Below are 24,913 nucleotides of genomic sequence, written 5' to 3'. Positions count from 1 at the left end.
TTTGAAGAAATATGAATATATTGCACATGTTGTTAAAGGCCATAGGTACCCATGCTACAGTAGGAAATTTGACTTGTTCAAAATCATTAACAAACCTGTGTCCTAACCATTATTCTAGCTGCTGAACACAGCCGTGAACTTGCCTTTACCCTCAGACTTACGGTTTTCCTAACCCTAACCCTAGTTTGGGCCCTTAACCCTAATTGAAGCCATTGGTAGATTGGAAAACTTCAGAAAACCCATTAAAAATTGATTATTAAACAAGGTAAATATCAAGAATAGAATAATACAAATGAAAAATAATGTTTCAGGTCTTTTAAAAACATTTTTATTTCTTGAAGAAATAAGAATATATTGCATTTGTTGTTAAAGGCCATAGGTACCCTTGCTACAGTAGGAAATATTTGATTCATTCAAAATCATTAACAAACCTGTGTCCTAACCATTATTTAAGCTGCTGAACACAGCCGTGAACTTTCCTTTACCCTCAGACTTACCGTTTTCCTAACCCTAACCCTAGTTTGGGCCCTTAACCCTAATTGAAGCCATTGGTAGATTGGAAAACTTCAGAAAACCCATTAAAAATTGATTATTAAACAAAGTAAACATCAAGAATAGAATAATACAAATGAAAAATAATGTGTGCAGGTGAGTGTGTGTGTGCGTGTGTGTGTGTGCGGTTGGGCACGTGTGCCTGCGTGGGCATGTGTTTCAGTTTTGACGAGCGTGTTTAGGTTAAAGGTTCTGTGACTACAGCAGCTCTGGGACTAATCTGTGCTCTGACTAGATTGCCCTGTTCCGGCTGTTTATGGCCAGTTTAGTTTTCTCATAAAGGCATGTGAACATAAACTCTGTAGGATGCTTTGAGGTCTCTGAGTCTCTTTGCCTGATTAGCCTAGGGTTTCTGACCTTTTCAACAATCATTTTGCAAGTCACTTACTGAATATCCTCAATTCAGGCTATTCTGTAAATGATACCCACAATGCACTTGGGTGACTAAAAGACAAATGCGCGTCAGTCTACAGTAGAGTACAGTACACTTCCTTATCCTATCGTTACAAGTTAGCGCACAGGACCACCCGTATTCTCCGTCTCTCATTTGAAATATATGTTGCTTGAAATTAGCCTGCCTATTTGCTCCAAGCCCCACACGGTGTAATTGGCTTAAACACCTCTCCTAGCAGGACAGACTAATGAAGCCTCAGAGCTCCCTCCAGAGAAAACAGGCCCGCTCCTATTGGTGGAGAGAGAAAGACGAGCGCATCGAGCTGCCAATCAGGGTGGAGTTTTCAGTCACGTCCTATTGCCTTTCACGAGGAAGCATTTCATTCCCACTTCTTATTAGAGTTTAAATTCCGAATCATCTCTTCGCTGTCTCAGAAAGTCCCCAGAGAGATGACATAAGTGCTCTAATATTAGAAATACGATAATTTGCTCCCTCATCAACTGCATCATTAATAGAAACGTGCGCATTTGTGGAGACAGTTAAGTGGTAACGTGCGATGCATTTTACACTCGTTCTTTGCAATCTGTCTACATGAAGAAGACTATGGTCAGGAGGCATTTCTGAACCCTAGCCATGACATTTCACTTATAGTGATGCTTAAGGCTTTGATGCTCTCAGAGTTGAAATCCCCTGGCCATAAAGTCACTGGGATTTTAATGTGGGACGAAGGTTTATGTCAAACGTCTGCTTAGCCGATGCCCTTGTCCTAGGCGACTTACGCAATGTACACTCTTACGCATTATCCTCTGCTGATGCTGGGTATGTACTGAAGCAGTGGGTAAGTGTGTCGCTGTAAGGGTGCAGCTGCGTATCCTCTGCTGCAGCTGGGTATGTACTGAAGCAGCGGGTAAGTGTGTCGCTGTATGGGTGCAGCTGCGTATCCTCTGGGTTACTCTCCCAGGTCTTTAGGTGGGGTGTCGTATCTGTGGCAGTCCTGTCTCGCACCCGAGCACCACCGCGGCCCGTTGTTTCTGTCGCGCTCCCAGACCTTCGCGGGATCCGATCGGTGCAGGCAGGAGAGAGCACTGGGCGGGTTGGGTGCGGTGGGAGGTGTTCGCAGGACCGTGGGGGGGTTAAGGGAGGGGGGGGGGCACAAGCCCTCGCACACAGCCTGGCTGTCAGGGGGTTAACCCGGGCTAATTGAATTAAGCATCTTAATCCCTGGTGGTTTGGACAGAGAGGCCAGCCCCTGCGTCACACAGCCCCGCCCCCAGACCCCTCCCCCACTCACACACACCCCCCCCCCCCATCCTCCACTGGATGAAATCGGGTTACTCCCTCTGTCCGCCTCAGACAGGATTAAGAGCAGGCCGGACCCCCGCAGTGAGGAGAGGGGGGGGTGATTGGGGGCGAGAGTCGTGTGACCTCTGTCCCGATCAAGGCCACCGCGCTTGCAAACACACGCGTGATCTCATCAACACGGAAACACACTCACACACACACACCGTGTGCCAGCGTAGGCACCTGTCTCTTAACGTGGCACAGCGTAGAGCAGAGGTGGGCACCGAGGGCCGGTGTCTGCTTCTGGGTTTCATTCCCAAGCTTCTGAGCTTAATTAATTAATTAACGGCTGTTTACACCGTCGGACATTTTAGCTGCATTTCATAGTGAAGGGACGCTGCAGACTATGAAACGTTTTAGTGTCTGTGGTCTAATCTACCGGTGAACATAACCAGTGTTGGTGCACACAGCCAGTTAGCTCATTTGGCCTGGGTTAACTGATGGAAACAAAAACCTGCACATATGCTGGCCCTCCAGGACTGAAATTGCGCCCCCCCCCCCCCCCCCGCCGTAGAGAGATTATAGATTAGGTAGATTAATGGCTCAAATTCAGGACTCTGTTTTTGCGTGTTTGGGTGCTGTTTCCATGACCAGCTTTCAAAGACAGGCGCTCTGCGATGCGTGAAGTTTTACTCCCAGTGTCATTTATCCAGCCAATCAGAGCGTGTCGTTGCTCTGCCAAAACATGCACCATGAAATGACCAATGTTCAGCCTTTCACTTTGAGAGAAAACTATATGTACTGGATGCATTTTTACAGCGAAAGACTTGTTTTGAGAGCTACCGGGTGCATTTTGTGCATTTTACAGCGAAATAATTTATTTGAGTTTACCTGAGAATTGCCTTTCCAAACAAAATATTTTTCAAGCTCTGCTGTGCAATGGGACTGTTGTTCCCTCCCCTCAGTTGATTGACAGGTGTGTTCTTCCTTGTCTCCGCCCTCTCGGGCAGTCCTGTACCCACAGCGCAGTTTCCGATACCTGGTGAATCGGCACGGGTACAGAGTGACAGGTATGCCTGGGGTTTGGGTTGGGCTCCACCCCCATGTTTCATCGCCATGGAGACCACCAATCACCTCATCCCATGCATTGTCACCAGCTCCTATTGGGTGCATGTGCCGTTCCTCAGTTCACCTGTAATAACTGCTCTTCACCCTCATCTTCATCAACCCGCAAGAGAACTGCGTTTCAGTTCTGAACACATATAGCACACTGTCGTATTAACTTACAATCTGTGATGTTTTAGCTTCTGAGAATGCAAGAAAGGTGAATGCAAGAATCTTTCTAAAGATGTGTTTTTTATTTAAAATGAATGACAGAACAGCGCTATGTAAAATGGCTGTATGGAGCATGTCCAAATGATGCTGCACCCCGCTCCCCTGTTCTGTCGTCCGCGCAGTTGCAGAGGAGGTGGGCAGCGGTTACAGCCGGGGCTACATCACCGGGCCGCAGAGCTACGACGAGGACGGCTTCGACGCAGACGACTCGGACTACGACGTCTACATCGAGGAGGTGGGTGACCCGCGACGCGCGGCCGTGAGGAAGAGCTCGCTCGAACCCCGCGCGCCGCCGCTCACCTCCCTGCGTCCGCTCGCTTTTCAGCTCAGCCCGTTTCCCGCCGTCACGGACGACAGGAAGTCCCAGCTGCGCTCCCAGACGGGGACAGGAAACGTGATCTACAGGAGAACCACCGCTGCCCCCAACACGACCGCCACTGCTGCCCGGACCAGCGCCACCACCTCTGCCCCTGCCCCCACCACCACCCCTGCCCCCACCCCCACCCCCACCACCACTGCTGAGCCTACACCCACCACACCCACCCCCGAGGCCTTCTACTCCACCACCGTGACCTACAGTCTGACCTTTAACCCCGCCACGCCCACCGCCACCGCCACCACAGAGGCCTCCACTGCCACCTTTGGCCCCGCCCCCTCCACAGCCACGCCTCCGCCTCCCGCGCTAGTCCCCGCCCCCTCCAGACCCGTCACCCAATGGAAGGGGCCTGTCCCCCGCCTCTACGACCTGCCCTGCGAGGACACGGTGTGCCCCCCCGACAGCTTCTGCATCAACGACTACGACAGCGGCGGGTCGCGGTGCCACTGCAGCCTGGGCCGGGGGGGGGTCACCTGCTCTGAGGGTAAGGGGGTCACGCCACTGCAGCCTGGCGGGTCACTGCCTGAGGTGGGGTCAGCACCAGCCTGGGCCGGGGGTCACCTGCTCTGAGGGTAAGGGGTCACGCCACTGCAGCCTGGGCCGGGGGGGGTCACCTGCTCTGAGGGTAAGGGGGTCATTTCACTGCAGCCTAGGCCAGGGGTGGGGGGTCACCTGCTCTGAGGGTAAGAGGGTCAAAACCCACCTCCCGTTCTAGCCAATAACGTTTCAAAAAAATTTGGAAATTTGGGGCATATTACTGGTTTGATTCCCTTTGATTGTGTGCTGACATATGTTCCTAAAACAATCTTATGCTGTATATTTGAAAAATGTTCCCCACGTCAGTTACTCCTCATGGTTGTCATTTAGCCATGAAAATGTCTTCAATGTGTCAATGTAAATAACTGAATCTACTGCAGAGGTTCAGAATTTCAGTTTCAGTAATGGCAGGTTCTTACATAAAAGTCCTGAAAGAATTTCCGGCGAATGGTCATACTCAATTTAGATTCTTTTTTATATATATATATCCTAAACCCTGACCCTAATACAATCCAAATGCTGGAACTTTTTCCCTAACTTTCCCAGAATGCTCTTGGAATCAGAAAATTGTTTGCTGTCTGGTGGCCGGTGGCCAGAACGGAATCCATTTTGTGTGTGGTACAGGAGAGACTATCCATAATTAAAGCCATCGCCTGCTCCAGCTCTTTCTCCCCATTTCAGCTCTGAGGATATTTTGCGACCCCCGGATATAGTTAAGAGCGGAGAAAAATATTTGATTTTCATAAATCTGTTATGAATAAAGTATAAAAAAGATATGATGATACGTGATGGTGCAAATAAAAGTTGGAGGGCTGCCAGGTAGCGTATCCCTGTAGTGATGTGTGTCGCTGGTCTGGTCCTCTTTCTTTGCCAGTGCCTACTACGAGCTGCAGAGCTGCAGTCTGCGTGTTTCATTCAGGATGGGTGGGTTTCAGTTAGCCAGGATTGTTCTCATCTCATCGTTCAAAAGGTTTATTAGAATCGGGACGAAAACTGGTTAAGAAATACAATTAGGAAGGAGTCCTCAAAAGTTGTGTGCGGTCATTTTAAAATAATCTTAATGTGATGACGGATTTGTGCCAGCTTGAGTGGGCTGATTGCTCCGGAAAGAACGTTTTAAACTTAGCAATAACGTTAATGCTAATTCTGTCTCTTTTGTACGTCATAATTCCTTAGAATAGCAGAGCGGCTTCGCTTTCTCCGACGGTCATGATGATCACGGTGGCTGTGGTTCGTTATAAACTTATTCCTGTCGCATCTGGAAAATTTAATTTCACCGAAAGATGCTCAATGGACCCGAAAATTTCTCACAAGGCCGTTTTATTCCAAGCGGTAATTATCTCCGATGATATTTCCTTGGTTTATTAGCCTTTCCAATTTTACCTCCACTGGGAAACTTTCTTAATTCTTCCTAATCACAGCATAATCCGCCATTGCTGAAGTGAAGGTCCCCCACAGACTGAAGCTCCCATTTCCTCACGCGTCCTACAGGACTCCTCAGCGACCCCCCAACCCCCCACCGCCCCCCCCCCAAAACAAACCGAAACGCCCCCCCGGTTTTGATCTGTTCTCTGAAGGACAGTCCTCGCCGTTTGCCTTTCTTCCCATCCCTTTATATCATCCCTTTCTCCTTCCCTCTCCCCCTCTGAGATGGGATGAGTGATGGAATTCCCTCTTCCCTCCTTTCATTTCCCCAGAGGTTTTCTCTCCTCCTGTTTTTCCTGTCGTTCTCGCCGGGCTCTGTTCCCCCTTTTTGTTGTGCTCAAGGTCTCCTCTCCACGACCCCGCTAATGTGATTTACTGTGCTTTTCCTCTCCTCCGACTGCACGTATACACAACGGTAGGACAGATACAAGCATGTCTGTGTACACCCCCCCGCTTACAAAAACATCCAATAATTTAGCCGTTTATAGTCACAATGATTCAGCCACCAAACATTCTGGAAAAATTTGGGTCACTCTTGACCTCCGTCAAAAACGAGAACCTCCTTTTATGTCTAAATCTTTCTCTGCAGCCATTTTCAAAGCAATAGATGTTCCCGAATAGGAGGATATGACATGTATTTTAACATGCACGTAAATTTACTAGACATCCTGGCACCTTCATGTACCTTCATGACATGCATACACTGTGGAATGCTTGGGTCAAATTGTGTCCCGTGCTGGAGGTGTTGAGGTGGCTGAAGGATTGCTGTGCTGCTGCTGGTGCAGGTGCAGGTGCAGGTTCTGGTGCAGGTTCTGGTGCAGGTGCAGGTGCTGCTGTTGGTGCAGGTGCTGGTGCAGGTTCTGGTGCAGGTTCTGGTGCAGGTGCAGGTGCTGCTGATGGTGCAGGTGCTGGTGCAGGTTCTGGTGCAGGTGCAGGTGCTGCTGTTGGTGCAGGTGCTGGTGCAGGTGCAGGTGCTGCTGATGGTGCAGGTGCTGGTGCAGGTTCTGGTGCAGGTGCAGGTGCTGCTGATGGTGCAGGTGCTGGTGCAGGTTCTGGTGCAGGTGCAGGTGCTGCTGTTGGTGCAGGTTCTGGTGCAGGTGCAGGTGCTGGTGCTGCTGCTGGTGCAGGTTCTGGTGCAGGTGCAGGTGCTGGTGCAGGTTCTGGTGCAGGTGCAGGTGCAGGTGCTGCTGTTGGTGCAGGTTCTGGTGCAGGTGCAGGTGCTAGTGCTGCTGCTGGTGCAGGTTCTGGTGCAGGTGCAGGTGCTGGTGCTCCTGCTGCAGATGCAGGTGAGATTTCCCTGCTGTGCCAGCCCTGCTGCAGTATAAACTGTACAGACTGCAGATGATACCGTGAGGCTGGGGGGACGCAGGTTGGGGGTGCAGATTGATACTGTGAGGCTGGGGACGGTTTGGTTGTCCCTTCTCATGCCCACGGGAGCATTCAGTAACGGCAGTCACAGTAACCTTCCCTCCAGCGCTGTGTCCCTCCCGCAGATGGGAGAACTACTGGGGGGGGGATAGGGGGATGGAGACTGATGAGGGGAGGGTGGGGCGGGGGGGGGGGGGGGGGCAGATGGGGAAAAGGAGAGCTGACTAGAAGGGCACTCTCTGAGAAGTATCTTCTATCATGTATTCTCCCTCCACCTCTCCCTCTCTATCTCTCTCTCTGTATTCTCTACATACTTCACATCTTTTATGACTGGTTTTTGAGCAAGACCCCCAGAGTCTTAATTCTCCCCATGTCAGAATTGCACCAACATGCATTTCACGTGACAAAGACTTTCAGTATCCCTCTGCAGATGCCCCTGTTCAATTCTGCTTCTGTTAAGCAGTAGAATAACTCAGTCTTATTTTCATCTGTGACTACCCCCCCACCCCTAACCCCCCCTCACCCAGGTGTGGCAGTGCAGTATCCTCAGTTCTACGGCTACTCCCACATGACCTTTGAACCCCTGAAGAATTCCTACCAGACTTTTCAGATCACCCTCGAGTTCAAGGTGAGATGCTTTGGCTGTTTGTCAGGTTAACTCAAAATGGAGGCCAGGTATCACTCTGCTATAGTCTATTATCCTCAGAGTAGGAAATTAGGGGTTTCAGTCTTGAATGGAGTAATATGGCTTTCTCCTGGCAAGTAATCTGTATCAGGTTATCATTCCAACCCTAATTTGGCACACCTGACACCACTAAAAAGCAGCTCAATAAGATCTGTAGCTGTTGAATGAGGTGTGGTTTGTTAGAGTTGGAGTGAAAACCAAAAAGACGGTTGATCTCCTGGAGCAGGGTTGGGTACCAGCGGTTTAGGTGCTGACGGGAAGGATGTCTGTCTGTGTGTCTGTCTCTGTCTGTGTGTCTGTGTGTCTGTGTCCCTGTGTGTCAGACGGAGGCGGAGGACGGGCTGCTGCTGTACTGTGGGGAGAACGAGCACGCCCGCGGGGACTACACCTCCCTGGCGCTCATTCGCCGCAAGCTGCACTTCAGGTGACTACCTGCTGCTCGGTGGGTTGTTGGGTTAAAAACGTGTGCCCGCTGCTAAGGGCATCGGACTGCTTGGAATTGTAAACCCGCTGAAAGCTAACAATAGCAGTGACCTCTGACCTCTTACCTTTGACCGGTGCAGGTTTAACTGTGGCACAGGGGCGGCGCAGATCGTGAGTGACAGCCGGGTGGTGCTGGGTCAGTGGCACACCGTCACGGTGTACAGGGACGGGACGAGCGGCTGGCTGAGGCTCGATAACGACACACCTGTGTCCGGACGCTCACAGGTAAGGGCAGCGTGTGTGCGCTACGCAGTTCGGCACATTATAAAACTCTGTTTAAAGGATTATTATGTGGACTTTCTGGACACCTGTGGGTCCCTGTCAAACGCAGGGTCAGTACACCAAGATCGCGTTCCGCTTCACTGTGATGTCATACCTTACCGGTGCACTCTTATTGGTTGTTAAACGCAGGGCCAGTACACCAAGATCACGTTCCACTTCATTGTGATGTCATACCTTACCTGTGCACTCTTATTGGTCCCTGTCCAACACAGGGTCAGTACACCAAGATCACGTTCCACTTCACTGTGATGTCATACCTTACCTGTGCACTCTTATTGGTTGTTAAACGCAGGGCCAGTACACCAAGATCACGTTCTGCTTCACTGTGATGTCATACCTTACCTGTGCACTCTTATTGGTTGTTAAACGCAGGGCCAGTACACCAAGATCACGTTCCGCTTCACTGTGATGTCATACCTTACCGGTGCACTCTTATTGGTTGTTAAACGCAGGGCCAGTACACCAAGATCACGTTCCGCTTCACTGTGATGTCATACCTTACCGGTGCACTCTTATTGGTTGTTAAACGCAGGGTCAGTACACCAAGGTCACGTTTTGCTTCACTGTGATGTCATACCTTACCGGTGCACTCTTATTGGTTGTTAAACGCAGGGTCAGTACACCAAGATCACGTTCCGCACGCCGTTCTTCGTCGGCGGCGCCCCCGGCGTGTACTGGCTGGCGCGGGCCGCGGGGACCAACCGCGGTTTCCATGGTTGCGTGCAGTCCGTCAGCGTCAACGGCAAGGGCGTGGACATGAGGCCCTGGCCCCGGGGCCACGCCCTCAGCGGGGCCGACATCGGTGAGTGCGCCGGGCGTGGCCGGGGGTGGGCGTGGCTGGGAGTGGGTGTGGCCGACAGGGGGCGTGGCTGGGGTGGGCGTGGCCGACAGTGGGCGTGGTCAGCCTTGGTTGCGCTCGCTGCTGACCTGTCTGTCTTTTAGTACGTCCCCACAGTTCAGTTTGTGCCAGATTGTGCGTCTGCACAGTGAAATGCCCGGTGTTACTTCAGCTCTAACTGAGCTCATTAGGGACCATATGTACTGTGTATGAGTCAATGCAACACAGTAAATGCTTACTGTGTGGGATCTCAGTGAAAGACTAGGACTATGTGGGGAGAGCAGGGAGAGAGGGGCGGGGCGGGCAGGGTGGGCGGGGGGGTGGCAGGGAGCCCCTGCTGAACTGAACGGGGTCATGACGCAGACGCATCATCGATCGTCCGAGCGGGGATGTCGCCGGCGGCCGCTGGTCGTGCAGTCGCTGTGGCGTTTCGGTTTCTGAACGCCTCGCCCTCCCCTCGCTGAGGGAGACGTGCCGCTGGTCCGTTCGCGGGCGGCGCTGAGCTGTGGGAGAGGCAGCGGGAGCTGAATTTAAGACGCCACGCAGATGTCTGATTCCCAAACTGCGGAGGTCAAAGCGAGGTCGCTCTCAGCCGTCTGCGCCGCGCTTGTGTGCGCCATATGTTCCGCGGGCGCGGGAGATCCATATGCACTCCCCACGCCTCCGCCTCACCGCAAACACGCCAGGATTTCTGCCAAACCAAACACATGATTTAATCCGTTAAGAAGTAATTAATTCTGATTGGACAGTGGCGCACATACTGTGCGTATACTTACAGTCATAACAATTATGTTTGTGTAATAATGTGGCCTGTGATCAGCATGTTTTATATCGAGAACTATTCAGTTCAGGACAAAACAGTCAGAGTTTTTACTTTAAAAAAATAAATAAAAAATTGTGTTCCTACAGCCGTTGGGATGATATGACTTTATCAGTGAAGCATGTTAGACATTCTTGGATCAGTGAAGAGACTGAGCTGGGAGAATTCTCACGCACTGCCCCTCTGCTCTGTGAACTGCCTGCACACACAGACATGTACGCACGCGCGCACACACACACACACACACGCTCGCACACGCACACACACACGCACACACACACGCACATGCCCACGCACGCACACACACAGCACCGTCTTAGACATAACCACTGCTGTCACAGACATACAGGAAGCTCGACAGTTTGATCTGCACAACAGTAAAAATAAATAAATGAATAAAAATCAGATCTATAAAACTTTTCTGTAAAGTGCTGCCACTCTTCTGCACAAACTCAGGAGCAAACTCAGGCAGATTCTTTATTTTACCATTCTCTCGTGTTTGTTCAGAACTGAACAGGATCCTCCTCATAACATGCATTATTAGTTAATGCTCTGCTTGTGCCCTGGATCTGAGTGTTTTTTTCCAAGATCTCAGGAGAAGAATGTCGATGGTTTTCGGCTTGTTTTATTTTTTTTACTGCCATTGAGAATAGGCTGAGCATTTTAAATGGGTGCTTGGTCCCTGTGTTTTACCTGAGTGTGCTTCACCTGTTTCACCTGAGTCTGTTCCCCTGTGTGTTCACCTGAGTGTGTGTGTTCACCTGAGTGTGTGTGTGTTCACCTGGCAGGAGAGTGCAGCGGGAGTGTCTGTGGAGGGGTCACCTGCGCCAACGGAGGAACGTGCTTCGCCCACCGGGCGGACGGGTACATCTGTTTGTGCCCGCTTGGCTTCAGGGGCACGCACTGCCAGGAGAGTGAGTCGCTCCTCTTTACTTCACCAGGCTGCCCACCTTGCGCCCAAACTGAGACTCCGCCTCCACAATGTTAACGTCCAATCCCCTCTTTACTTCCCCAAACTGAGACTCCGCCTCCACAATGTTAACGTCCAATCCCCTCTTTACTTCACCAAACTGAGACTCGGCCTCCACAACGTCTGTGTTTATTTCCTTCTCTTCTCCTTGCGTTTTCATTGGTCGTTGAGTGTTGCGGTACCGCCTCTGAGTGTGGGTGAGTTAAATGACCTCTGACCCTCCTCAGGCTTCCTGCTGTCTCTGCCGAGCTTCAACGAGACGCTGCGGTCGTACGCCAGCGCCCCCTGGCCGCAGTCCTCCAGGCAGTACCTCTCCTTCATGGAGTTTGAGGTGACCTTCCGGCCAGCCGCGCCCGACGGCACGCTGCTCTACAGCGAGGACACGGACAGCCGCGACTTCCTGTCCATCGCGCTGGCGGCCGGGCACCTGGAGTTCCGCTTCGACTGCGGCACGGGCCCCGCCCTCATCCGGTACGCCGCTGGCTAAACTCACACCTCCTCCCAAGACCCGCCAAGTCATTCTCAATTTGTCTGCCAGCACCGGTGCTACAAAATCACAGATACTGTACAGGAAACGGAATTTATTCACAGGCTACTTCTGCATGGAGTAGACTGATTGATTAATGGGTAAATTGCGCCCTCTAGCTGCTGAAATATGCCACCGCTCACTTTTAATCTGATTCCTGTTTCTTATTAGTTACTATCTTTTAGCGGTTGAGTGTTTGCTGTTGCTGCTGATCAGGCAGTTGTCTCTCAGCGCTGGTCTTTCTCAGTTGGTTGGTCTGTTGGTGACCTCCCCCGTTTTCCTGGTGTGTGTGTGTGTGTGTGTGTGTGTGTGTGTGTGTGTGTGTGTGTGCGTGTGTGTGTGTGTGTGTGCATGTATGTGTGTGTGTGTGTGTGTGTGTGTGTGTGTGTGTGTGTGTGTGTGTGTGTGTGTGTGTGCATGTATGTGTGTGTGTGTGTGTGTGTGTGTGTGTGCGTGTGTGTGTGTGCGTGTGTGTGTGCAGGAGCGAGGAGCCGGTCAGCGTTGGCGCCTGGCACGAGCTGCGCGTCTCCCGTACCGCCAAGAACGGCATCCTGCAGGTGGACAACCAGAGGCCCGTGGAGAGCATGGCCGAGGTGCGGGCACGGCCGCCATTTTGTGCCGTTAGTGCAGGGCTCCCGTACCAGGGCCTCAGTCAAATGGCCCTATGAACGAATATTCAGTTCATTTTTTACACATTTTATAAATGGCATATATTTTCAGGTATACCTATTTATACTATTTATATAAGTCATGTATACAAATCTGATGTAGGACCATGGTAAATGATGTCTGATTTTGGACATGTTTCTGGCCATCTGTGACCTAGCCACTGCACTGGAGCCTGCAGTGGCTGCTGGGTAATGGTTAACAGTAATATTAATGGCGGGAAACTCAGTCAGAGGGGTTTAGGGGGGCCTTGAGATTAAAAAGGTTAGGGATCCCCTCTGGTGTAATTACTGGTAATTTACTGTCATGTTCCTGGTTTGTGTGCCTCTCCTCGTGTCCACCAGGGGGCGTTCACTCAGATCAAGTGCAACACTCCACTGTACATCGGCGGCGTCCCTAATTATGACATCACCAAGAGCAGCGCGGGGGTCCTGCGACCCTTCAGCGGCAACATACAGAAGGTAATGACAAAATGCTAATTAAATGCGAACTTGTAAGATACGGTAAAGGAACGTTTGTAAAGAGCAGCCCTCTCCTGAGCGTCCGTCCGTGCGTCCGTCTCCAGGTCCTCCTCAACGACCGCACCATCCCGCTGACCGCCGCCCCGGCCGAGGGGGTGAATCTGGAGAACGCCGTGCACCCCTGCGTGGACCAGCCGTGCGCCAACGGCGGGACGTGCCGGCCCAAATGGGACGAGTACGAGTGCGACTGTCCCCTGGGCTACGACGGCCGGCACTGCCAGAAGGGTGAGCCTGCGGGGCCCCAAACGGTCCTGAGTCACGGTACAGTTTGGGCTTTCTGTGATCAGGCACTGCCAAAAGGGTGAGCCTGCGGGGCCCCAAATGGTCCTGAGTCACGGTCCTGAGTCACAGGGGTTTCTGTGATCAGGCACTGCCAGAAGGGTGAGCCTGCGGGGCCCCAAACGGTCCTGAGTCACGGTCCTGAGTCACAGTCCTGAGTCACAGGGGTTTCTGTGATCAGGCACTGCCAGAAGGGTGAGCCTGCGGGGCCCCAAACGGTCCTGAGTCACGGTCCTGAGTCACAGGGGTTTCTGTGATCAGGCACTGCCAGAAGGGTGAGCCTGCGGGGCCCCAAACGGTCCTGAGTCACAGTCCTGAGTCACAGGACAGTTTGGGCTTTCTGTGATCAGGCACTGTCATAAGGATGAGCCTGGGGGACCCTAAACGGTCCTGGGGCACAGTCCTGAGTCACGGTACAATTTGGGCTTTCTGGGATCAGGCACTGTCATAAGGGTGAGTGCTGTGGGACCCCAAAAGGTCCTGAGTCACAGTCCTGAGTCACAGGACAGTTTGGGCTTTCTGTGATCAGACACTGTCAGTAGGGTGAGCCTGCGGGACCCTAAACGGTCCTGAGTCACGGTCCTGAGTCACAGGGCTTTCTGTGATCAGGCACTGTCAGTAGGGTGAGAGCTGGCGGACCCCAAAAGGTCCTGAGGCACAGTATATGCATTTGACGCTGTGGATGTAACTGAGTTGCACGTTGCCGTGTCCTAAATCTATCCCCTTCTTTTTTTTTTCGGCTGCAAAGAGTGTGGAAATTATTGCTTAAACAGTAAGTCTCTCTGTACTGCAAAGTTCTCACAAATACTTTTCCTTGCAAAGATGATGTTAATGAATACTGAGATGAACAACATCCAAAACAGCAAAAGTTAATTCATACATATTCTGTGAATAATTCTGAGCCCATATTAATGTTTGCTGATATTTTCTATTACAATACAGTACAGTGAATTGAGTATGTCGTTTTTACTCGTCTGAAAAGTCCTTGAGTTCCATCTAGTGGTCGTGTTGAGTAAGTGCACTAACGCACCCCCTCCCTCTCTCAGCTGTTACGGAGGCGATAGAGATTCCTCAGTTCATCGGACGCAGCTACCTCACCTACGACAACCGGGACATCCTCAAAAGGTGCGCTGCTTTATTCTGAAAGGCATTCGTTTTATATGAGTATATGGCTTGGGTTTGATTGTGGGTTTGTGGTCCTAGGCAATGGGTACACTTTTGGTCGAAGTTAGAAAAAAAGACTTATTTTTCATTGGAAATGTCATAAGCTCCAGTCTTGAAGCCCCATGTTAAGGATGTTTTTTTACAATGTGGAAAAATAAATGTTCTCATTTTTATATCTGGACAAACCTTTCGGTCATGATATTGCTATGATACACCTTTTTGAATGTAAATGGCCTGTTTTAGTGAAATGTCAAGTTAACGCAGTTGGTTGCGAAAGTTTAAAATAATTAATTTGTGAAAATGCCAAATGCCAACAGGCATCATTGACCATCAAATCATATTGTCCAAAAATTAGTATTGCTTTTTTTTTTTTTTTTTTTAATGACAATGAAATTGAAATGGCCTCAAACAGACGCAAAGTTTTAAGAGTGGGGCGTGACCAATCGCGGTCCTCTGGAGCCGTGGAGTCTGTGGAATTTAGGTTTCAATTTAAAGCATCAAACTGGAAGCGTGGGACATGAGAACTGCCTGCTTCACTGTTGTATTTGAGCATTTGCATACTGCGCAGCAAGCTAAACTAGCGCAACCTGTGGCTGCCCCGCCTGCCTTTCAGCTTCACGTTCTCCCATAATTATAAGCCCACAAGCCAGGCAGATAACTGGTAATTATCTCAACACAAGATTGCGTGATATTGAGAGACAATTTTCTTTCAGAAGAATGGTATCAGTTGTGCAAGAGTAATCAGGATTTATACCCAACTTACGTTTACAATGTCGATTTGAAGCAACGGCGCAGATTCAATATGTCTTCAAAAAATCTTAGTGTGTGTGCCCAAAACAGGAGCCAATAAGTGAAAATAGGCCTACAGGTAAGAACGTGTATTTCAGGTTGCCTACAGCACCCTGCGGCATTTCCTTTGAACCTACTTGACCCCAAATCGACCGCATTTAATGGTTTCCTGGTACTTAACCAAAGTGAATTGTTCCTGGAGTGGTCGCTGGGGGCCCCCTGAGTAGGGATTAAACTGTGTGTGTTCCCCTTGGTGGGGGCCTCAGTACCCCTGAATGGCCCATTGTCTGGACAAAGGTGCCCCATCCCCCCGCGCGTGTTCCATGACCAATCATATTAACAGGTTTATGAGTGTGCGCTGTGTCTGTGGAACCGATCTGTGTGTTTTTCAGTCTTTGTTCTGGGCCCAACCCTGGACCTGGGGAACCAGGAAGAATGTTGGGTTTTTTCTTGCTCATCTCTTACAGAACTTCATTAAAGTAAATGATTACACATTTACCTGACCTGGATTCTTTATTCTAAACTGGTCTGTGATTTTTCAAACCGAAGCAAAGTCCTCATACCCTCTGGCTCTTGAGGACCAGGGTTCACCAGTGCTGCCCCGGTCTGCCTGTGAAGTTACCAGCGATTTTAAACCACCGTTCCTGTTCTCTCTCACTGTAAGATGTCTGCCATCTTCACACCTCCTGCAGCGCTCGTTAGATTGTCCCGAAAGCCCAAGTCATGCTCTGCCGTGACCGCCTCCATCTGGCGTATTTCGGGAGCGGTGATTTGTAAGACTACGTGCCGCGTGCATCAGCCGCGTGACGAGCAGTTTAGACCGTGACACGGCAGCGTTTGTCTTCGTTTTCATTACGCAGCTGACCTGTGTCGTTTCTGTCAGTTATTTTTTGAACGGTGATGGCGGTTGGCGGATTACAGAGCGGCTTATTGTTCTGCGCGGTAAACGGCGGGACTCGCTCAGATGCCTGGCCGGCCCTTTATTTCCTCCCCGGCTCGTTGGCGCGGCAACCTGATGCCATTTTCCTTCAGCGCCTCAGTCACAGTGGGGTCACCGACCATCAATAATGTCAGTTAGAAATAAAATCTATATGTGCGTCTGTGTGTGTGTGTGTGTGTGTGTACGTGCGTGTGCGTGTGTGTGGTGGTGACGTGTCGGTGTGGCAGCTGTGGTGCGGTGTGTGTGCTGCGTGGTGGTGTGTCGCGGTGTGTGTGTGTGTGTGTACATGCGTTCGTGTGTGTGTGCGTGTCGTGGTGTGTGTGCGTACAGCTACAGTGTTCGTGCGTGTGTGTTGTCATGCTGTGTCGTGTGTACATGCGTGTGTGTCGTGTGTGTGTGTGTGCGTGTTTGTTGTGTGCGTGCGTGTGTGTGTGTGTGCGTGTGTGTGTACGTGTCGTGTGGTGTGTGTGTGGGGGTGTGTGTGTGTGTGTGTGTACATGCGTGTGTGTGTGTGTGTGTACGTGCGTGCGTGTGTGTGTGTGTGTGTGTGTGTGAGCCTAAAGCCCTGTGTGTAATCCGTTCTCAGAGTCAGCGGCTCCAGGACTAGCGTGTTCATGCGCTTTAAGAGCACCGCCCCGGACGGCCTGCTACTCTGGCGGGGGGGCAGCCCCACGGGGCCCAACAGCGACTTCCTGTCCCTCGGCCTGCAGGACGGGGCCCTCGTCTTCAGGTGGGTCTCCCGCGCCGTCCTGCTTCTGCGGTTCTCTGCTTCCTGTCCTCCTGTCTGCGTGTCACTTCCTGTGAAGAGAAACTGAGAACAGACCCGCTTGCACGGGTGTGTGTCTGTGCTGGGGTTTTGTACGGGTGATTGTGTATTTATGTGTGCGTGTGCGTGTGCGTGTGCGTGTGTGTGTGTGTGTGTGTGTGTGCGCATTCTGTGTTTCTGTGTACAGTATATATGTGTGTGTTTGTGTGTGCATCTGTGAGCACAGCATGTGTGTACTCATGTATGTGTGCATAGTATATGCAGTACTGAATGTGTATGTTTGTGTATCCTCCTGTATGTAAATCGCATGTGTGTGTGTTGTTTTGTGTGTACAGTATGCATTGGGTATGTGGACGGGAGTGTAGTATCAAAGAACTGGTCTTGTAACCTAATGGTTACAGGTTTGATTCCCGGGTAGCACACTGCTGTTGTACAGTACTTAACCTACACTCCTTCCGTATATCCAGCTGTATAAATGGATGCAGTGTAAATTCTATGTGAAAAAGTTGTGTAAGTCACACTGGATAAGAGCGTGTAATGTAATAAAATGTAATGTGTGCTGGACTGACTAACCCTCCTTCTGTCTCTCCAGCTACAACCTGGGAAGCGGTGTTGGCACAGTCATGGTGAACGGCACCTTCAGCGACGGAAGGTGGCACAGAGTCAAGGCCGTCAGGTTGTTCCCGCCCTCCAAACCGACCTCCTGTAGACCCACACAAGCCGTGGAATGACCGGCAGTTAAAACCATAAACTCTTTACTCGATTACGCGTCCCTTAGATTGGCTGTACAGGATTGTATTGCATCACCTATTGGCCTGTAATGCGTCATGTGACAGTGCAGTGCATGAGCAGTTTGAAGTGCTTTTTGGAGCCGTGTCTCGCCAAAGAAAGGCGTGTCAGTTACAGTAGAACAACAACAACAAAAAAAGCCAAATTGGTGCATTCATTGTTGAAAGGAAAAATACACAAAATGTTATGTAGTGTGGAAGCCTCTTTTTAAAGCCCTGCCAAACGTACTGGGTGTGACCTCTGTGCTGCCTGGCTGCTTAGCAACTAACCTTTGAAACCAATATTTACGCCTTTGATATGCCGGTCTTCAGGGACGTATTGGGCAGTGCCCGCCGTGCCCGAGGGCATATGGCTCCTGTTCTGAGGAGAGACTTTTTTCACGTTTCATGTTTAAAATGGCCGTCCTCTTGTCATGTTGACTCGTATTAGGAAGCACTCTCCTCCTGGGTTGTTGCTTTGCAAATTAAGTTGGTTTTGTACTGTATTCCATGCCAAAAAAGCAAGATTAACCTTGAATCAAGTAAAAAAAAAAAAAAAAAAAGTTGTTAGGCATGTGGGTGCATGCAGGTGTGTGTGCGTGTGTGTTTGTGTGAAAGAGAGAGGGAGAGAGAGAGAGAGAGTTAGAGAGAGCGAGAATTGAACTTGTGAAACATGCCAGGATTTTTTTGTGCAAGGCTGCAGCTGATCTGTTATTTCAGTGTAAATGCCTGTGAACAGTGACCAGTCCATAACAGCCAGCATCACTGCAGTGGAGAGAAAGATCAGCCTCTGTCCCTCCCCTCTGATGGGTAAAGGGAACGTCAGCTGATGCTCTCTCCGCATTTTTAGGGATGGTCAGTCTGGGAAGTTGACGGTGGACGACTACGGAGCCAAGACCGGAAAATCACCGGGAAAAATGAGACAGCTCAACACCAACGGCGTTTTGTATGTCGGTAAGTTACAGCGATGACGTCATCATAATAGCGATGATGACAGGGACAGTGATGATGATTATGATGATGTAATCCGCCCACCAACAATTCTCTGCTCCACCCACCAACGACCCTCTGCTCTGCCCACCAGGCACCTGTGAAGAAACCAGAATAAGCAACACTGGCAGACAGAGGAGGGGGTCATAGCAATGATGATGGTAGCAATGATGATGATGGTAGTGATGATGAGGATGCTGTTGCAGGTGGCAATGGTCATGAGAATGATGACAGTGATGTTGACTGTCACCTTTACCTGGTGATGGTGGTAATGCTATTGTGGTGATGTTGATGATGCTGATGATGATGGTGTTCCTTGTTTCCCAGGGGGGATGAAGGAGATTTCTCTGCACACAAACAGGCAGTACATGCGGGGTCTGGTCGGCTGTGTCTCCCATTTCACCCTCTCCACAGACTACCACCTCTCCCTCGTGGAGGACGCAGCTGACGGCAAGAACATCAACACTTGCAGCAACTAAGAGCTGCGGTGTCCTTGTTTCCTGGGGGACGTTATTTGCAGTGGGACCACTAACACAAGGACCACATAAGCAGGGAGGGTGTGCCATGTGACTGGACAACTCAGTGGTACTTCCTGCGAGAAATATGAAAGGGTTGCATCTCCACTTCCTGAAGGACATTGTCTTGGAAGAATCCTGAATGAGGATTCAAATTTTATTAATTTATTTTTTTTGTACGTCCTGATCAGATTGTTTAAACCCTCAAGGTTTAGTCATTTAGGGCATCATTTGTAAGCCAGCAGTCCAGTGATGGTGTTTTAGATGAGGAAGCTGCCAGTGTGGTTTGACCCGAAGTGAAAGTGTCCGTTCTGAAGCCTCTGAGCTGGAGTCTCTCTCCTTTTCCTGTTCTCTTGTGTGGGTCAGGAGGGAAATCCGCCATTTGTGATGCTGTAGTGTGTAAATGAGGCCTCTGCCTCCATGCTCTGAAAAACTGCGTAAGCAGCTGTCTCAGAGAGAGACGATTGACCTTCAGGGCCACCGTACTTCACTACAGCCACAATCCCATGGTTGTCTTTGAATGGTGAAATGGCCCATATGGGTTACTGTACAGTATAACCCCCGAAAACGCTCCTAAATTCAGTTAAATAAACCACTGCTTGGCTTAGCTTCCATGTCGGAAGCTGTGAATGCATGCTGTCTCCCGAATGAGAATAGATGCTACTGTTTGTGTTAAATATTCATTACTTGTGCGAGGAATCAGTGAATTCACCTTTTCTCTCTGGTCAGGCTAAGGCTGAATTCAGGCTGTTCACTGAAATGTCAAATTCTGACACTGCTTTTGGGACCCAGTGTAACCAGTATTATCTTTTGTAAACACTCATAAGTATCTGAAAACCATCACCATTATTGGTAGATAACTGCACTGTAGTTTGCTGTTTGCTGGAGCCCTGTACCCCTGCCCCCCTCCTACAAAAAAAGGTATAGCATTTTGTACATTTTGTGTATTCTTGAAGATGTTAATTTATTACTCTTTTCAGATTTCAGGAAATAAACTGAACCATTTAATACAAGCTGCTTATATTTATTTGCCTTCTTCATGTATCTTAACCTGGATTAAAACACCATTACAGTAAACAGGTGGTCTAGAAGGACACAGTAGTTGTTAAGGCAATGCAATAGTTACAATTTTTTTACCCTTTGACACGTTTAAACCTGAATTATAGAAGTATAGATCCAGTTTTATAATTGGGGTTCATGTACATTATGTTGCTAGCACAGAATGTAGAGATGTGTGACTCAGTCGTATCAGCACTATTTAGGAAAGAGGGGTTAATTTCTGTGAAGGCAAACGGGGCAGATATTCTCCAGGCGAGTTCAGGTGCTGCCCTGCTCTCCAAATCTGAGCTCTGCGCCCCCCCCCCCCCTCTAACGACCGGCCTATTTAGAGTCTGCGCTGCTGCAGTCAGTTACAGCAGATGCACAAATCGATTGGGCTCTCCATGCCCTGGGCTCATGGGGAGGGAGGGCCTGCATGTTGAGATGCCAGAGCAACTAATTGCCCCGCAGCACAAGGGGGGGCAGGGGGGGCTGTTCAACAATGTCACTAATAAGCCAGACGTTAAAAGAAATACATTTTAAAAAACAATACCTTTTTTTTTTTTTTTTTTTTTTAACAAGATTTTCTGTTTGAGCAAAGATTGAATTTCAATCAGGATTCGCAGAGCTGTGCGCGTGAGGTAAGGAATACCACAATCCCGGCCGGGGTACTTTAGAGAACCGCTGCTCTGCGGCTGATCCGCTCTGGGGCTGATCCGTCCCGGGGCACCACCCATTACTAGGTCTGAGCTTGCTGTGCGTTTTGGGTCTTCCCCTTCTGAGCCAGAATGCAGCCGGTGTTCAGAGGAGCTGCCAGTTATTTCTGAAGTTTTAACATTTTTCCTAAATACTACAAAAGACTTTTAAAAAAGTATTCTTTATCTGTTGTTTTGTTTATTAAATGTTACTCAAGGGGGTAAAAATTTTTTTGCTGCACTTGCTGATTGTAGAAATTTAATTTCACAGAATGAAACTTCAAAACAATCCAGAACATGTGCCTTAAGTTTTTCTATAATTTATTCCCCGAAACCTAAGACAATATTGTTCATGCTTTTTTTGCCATTTGGCTTTTTCGGTTAGTTTTCTATAATCGGATTAGTTTCAGTGACTAGGTGTCCAGGCTTCCTGCAACTGTAATCACATTTTTAACTCAATTTATACTATAATCAAACTTATATAAATATAGGTAATTTCCCCTTTCAGTCTATAATTGAATAAAACAAAAAAATGTTAACTCTTTCTAAAGAAATCACTTGCCTTATAGCACGTTAAATCAAAGCATTATTTAATCTGCCCTGGATATGAAAATGGAAAATTGGTGGCTATTCATGAATAGGTATTTCTGGAAAATGTGTGCTTTAAGAATGTAAGTCATCCCACAATCCACATCAAAACTTTCACATTCAGAATAAGTATCAGCGGGTTACAATTCAGGGGCCACAGCTGTGTCTGGAGCCAGAACTAGCACGCACGCCAGGCCCTGGAAAACCCTGCCATGAGCTAATGGAGATTCCCTTATATGGGCAAACTTGAGCAGAACTATCGAAGGAACGGGCTTGATACAGCAAATGGAGATAAGTCCCCCCCCCCAGACATCCTCTCACAACCACTACAGATGCAGTATAGATACTTACTGTACTGTAAGAGCTTGTCTCTCCAATGCATTTGTTCTATAAAAATAAAAATGAGGTCATTGAAAACAAATACCGTATTTATCATTGGAATTAAAACAATACATTTAATTTTGAAGGGTCAAAGGCCATGTAAGCATTTAGGGGGAGAAATACACTGATAAATGTCTTTACATGAGTAAATGAAAATCATATATTAGAGGTCTGTTTGTGTTTACTACTAAAAGTATATTGCTTGCAAATGATATTGGAAAAATAAACCAGTAAGGAAGATTCTATCAATCCTCTTTCGTCCAGTGATTGTCATTGAGGTTCTGTCAAAACGTGTCTCACCTGTAGTCATTCTGTCTTAAACTTATTTGACTCTTTTCAGGTGTTTGCAACACTGCAGCTTGTTCAGTCTGCAGTAAGCTCTGACGGAGAAACCGTGAGTATCTTTTATCCATTTTCAACAGACTATATTTCCAAGATATATTTTTTTTCATATTCAACATTTTTATTGTGTACACATGCAGAATCCATCCAGAACCTTCTGTGTAAACCTGTGAAGAATCTGTGCGGTCAGTCACTGCCAAATCCCACGCCTTTTCGTTTGTGTCAGGTTAAAGTGATTTATTATCTTTTTGTCAGAGCATGGTAGTATCGTATTCTACACCGCAAGCAAAGTCAGCCCACAATGTTTTTTTGTGTAAAAACAAAAGCATATTGAGAAAAATAAGCACCTGTATTTATTTTTAAGTGATGTTTAAGTGATGAGTTCTGGACTCAGTCATCACTCATCTTTAACTTTCACAAAGTAATGCCAGAGTTTGTTTTTTCTTCTACTTAATTCATTGATAGTTTCATTTTATTGCGTTGCAGTTTAAATTAGGATAAAGGCTACAATGGAAAGGCCATTATTCCCTTATAATCAGGGGTTGATTTTACTTATTAATTCACTTAATGCAGCTTTAGCTGAGACCACCGTTATGAAAACCACCGTGGAAACTATTGTGTGTCCGTACAAGTGCGGAATCAAATAAATAATTCAGAGGAAAGTTGGTTAATCAAATACCTTTTTCCCAAGTTAATGTCCAAAGCCACTTTTCAAAGAAGTATATGCAGCTGGTCAACTGACATAATGTACTAGCAGTATATTTTAAGTGCAATAAATAATGCACAGTGAAGATAGCATGTTTTAAGAGGCACAGCTTTTATTTAAGTAACTGCATGCAGGCTATAAACATGGGGGGGCAGAAATAAACTACAGTATTTCTCTTATGCTCAATAAAAAGTGTGAATTTCCTTTGCCTCCGTAGGAATTTTTCAGCTTTTCAAAATGACAACACAGTTGAACACAGAGTTTATTTAACCCTGAACATTTCACTGCGCAGGCTACAATGAGAGCTTCTAGACAAAACGATTTATCTTTGACATCAGGAAGAGAAACGGAAGTCAGCATTGAAAATAGCATTGAGAATCTGCTCTTTATTTTTCTGGGGCAGTTGCTGCTCAGCTGTTTCTGGACCAACTGCGTGACTTTGCATCCCTTCATGCACGAGAAAGCTGACAAACGGTCTTGATTTTATTGTAGTTCTAGAATTGACTCGGATTCTCCAGTTGTGTCTTTTGCGTTTGGAGTCTGTTGCTGTGGTCTCTCAACACGGGGCACCAAAGACGCGTGCCAGTAAAGCAGGTGATCATAGGATGGAAAAGTGTTTTGCTATATTCTGCAAAGCAAATAATGCACAACATTATATTGGTAAGCCTACAAAACAGGCTTGCAATATTGCTTGCTCTGGAAGATGACATAAGATTTCAATCTGTGTTCTGCACAAAAAATAATAAAGCACTACAAAATTTTTGTAAAACATTATGTTAAATGTTCATGTTAAAATTCCTGTTGCACATTGCTCTGGGTCAAAGAGATTTACAACGGGAATTATGTGTGTGGCCGTCTTCTAACACTCCAACCCTTTCAGATGTATTCGTTCACATTAAACGATGGCCTCTGTAGCAAATGCGTGGCCCTTACTCGGGTAAACTGGCTTTCTTTCACGTTATCTACTCAGGGCACAAATCTCTACCCGCCACTCGCTCAGATTAATATAGTGAAAGCAATCAGACTCGGTGGCATCCATTTTGTGAAACGACGCATCATCATCATAATCATCCCCGTTCCAGATAAATAGGTAGCCCCCTAAATAGGCTACGCGTAGCCGTGCGTCTCCGGCGCTCTGAACGCACGGAACACGAGCAAAACCGCGTATTACGGTCATCGTTGTACATCCCAGAAAGCACGGCAGCACAATGGAGGGATTGGAGATGAAAGAGTCTGGTGTAATCCTACACAGTTAATCCTCAAATCCTCCACTTTACAAATTGTTCTGCGTGCTGTTTGGCTTCGGTGAACCGCGACGGATGACCAAGTCGAAGTGCGAGACTGGATGAAAAACGGAGAGAGAGGGTCAGGTTTCCGTTACGGATGCGCCCTGGTTCCTCAGCCGTTTTGCACCAAAAAAAATAAATGAAAATAAAATAAAAAACGGGCGCGCACCGAAAAAAGCTAATGCCTTGAAAAAATCTGTTTGATCACAGTGCGTGCTGAAAAGGGTGAGACTTGATCTGTGGCCTTGGTTCTGGCAGATGTTCCCGCCATATTCCCACTAATATTTTCCAAATGCACTGCTCATGTGGCTTTAATGTAAATATTTGTTTTAAGTAGTCTATTCTCAGAAGAAGAAGAAAAAATTTTCACGCAGAAAATAGTTTCAACTAAAAAATAACATTAACTGTTTAACATTAACAATTAACATGATTAGCGTTCTTAAGTCTTCTGTCAGTTGTTTGGAAAACTTTTTTTTTTTTTTTTTTTTGCTGTGTTGAAATTGAGTGATACAATTATTATAGCGTTTGTTTCACATATAGGATTCACATGTACAGTATATTCTGTTCATTTTGCAGCGACTGGAAATAGACAGGAGTATGTTTTGCCC

General features: G+C 48.2%; 1 protein-coding gene across 7 annotated transcripts in view; it reads left to right on the top strand.

Moving 5' to 3' along the window:
• The window catches only part of LOC135233600 (pikachurin), a 65,082-nt gene extending 44,800 nt beyond the window's left edge, over nucleotides 1-20,282 (top strand). For 4 of the 7 annotated variants that reach the window (XM_064297323.1, XM_064297324.1, XM_064297325.1 and 1 more), the window contains 17 exons: nucleotides 3,685-3,797; nucleotides 3,888-4,422; nucleotides 7,796-7,896; nucleotides 8,277-8,377; nucleotides 8,517-8,661; nucleotides 9,331-9,520; nucleotides 11,165-11,290; nucleotides 11,574-11,817; nucleotides 12,354-12,465; nucleotides 12,883-12,999; nucleotides 13,104-13,284; nucleotides 14,087-14,110; nucleotides 14,385-14,463; nucleotides 16,818-16,961; nucleotides 17,590-17,673; nucleotides 18,615-18,718; nucleotides 19,082-20,282. In XM_064297323.1, coding sequence (XP_064153393.1) covers nucleotides 3,685-3,797; nucleotides 3,888-4,422; nucleotides 7,796-7,896; nucleotides 8,277-8,377; nucleotides 8,517-8,661; nucleotides 9,331-9,520; nucleotides 11,165-11,290; nucleotides 11,574-11,817; nucleotides 12,354-12,465; nucleotides 12,883-12,999; nucleotides 13,104-13,284; nucleotides 14,087-14,110; nucleotides 14,385-14,463; nucleotides 16,818-16,961; nucleotides 17,590-17,673; nucleotides 18,615-18,718; nucleotides 19,082-19,233 — 2,552 coding nt within the window. In that variant the 3' untranslated portion in view covers nucleotides 19,234-20,282. Of the gene's footprint in view, nucleotides 1-3,684; nucleotides 3,798-3,887; nucleotides 4,423-4,528; nucleotides 4,564-4,606; nucleotides 4,622-7,795; nucleotides 7,897-8,276; nucleotides 8,378-8,516; nucleotides 8,662-9,330; nucleotides 9,521-11,164; nucleotides 11,291-11,573; nucleotides 11,818-12,353; nucleotides 12,466-12,882; nucleotides 13,000-13,103; nucleotides 13,285-14,086; nucleotides 14,111-14,384; nucleotides 14,464-16,817; nucleotides 16,962-17,589; nucleotides 17,674-18,614; nucleotides 18,719-19,081 lie in introns of those variants that run through there. The other 3 variants (XM_064297322.1, XM_064297327.1, XM_064297326.1) reach the window with 3 other exon arrangements.
• The last annotated feature ends 4,631 nt before the right edge of the window (nucleotides 20,283-24,913 follow it).

The sequence above is a fragment of the Anguilla rostrata genome, chromosome 10, assembly GCF_018555375.3.
Source record: "Anguilla rostrata isolate EN2019 chromosome 10, ASM1855537v3, whole genome shotgun sequence".
Lineage (NCBI taxonomy): Eukaryota > Metazoa > Chordata > Actinopteri > Anguilliformes > Anguillidae > Anguilla > Anguilla rostrata.
Note: the sequence above shows the minus strand (reverse complement) of the source record. Positions and strands in the feature narration are given on the sequence as shown.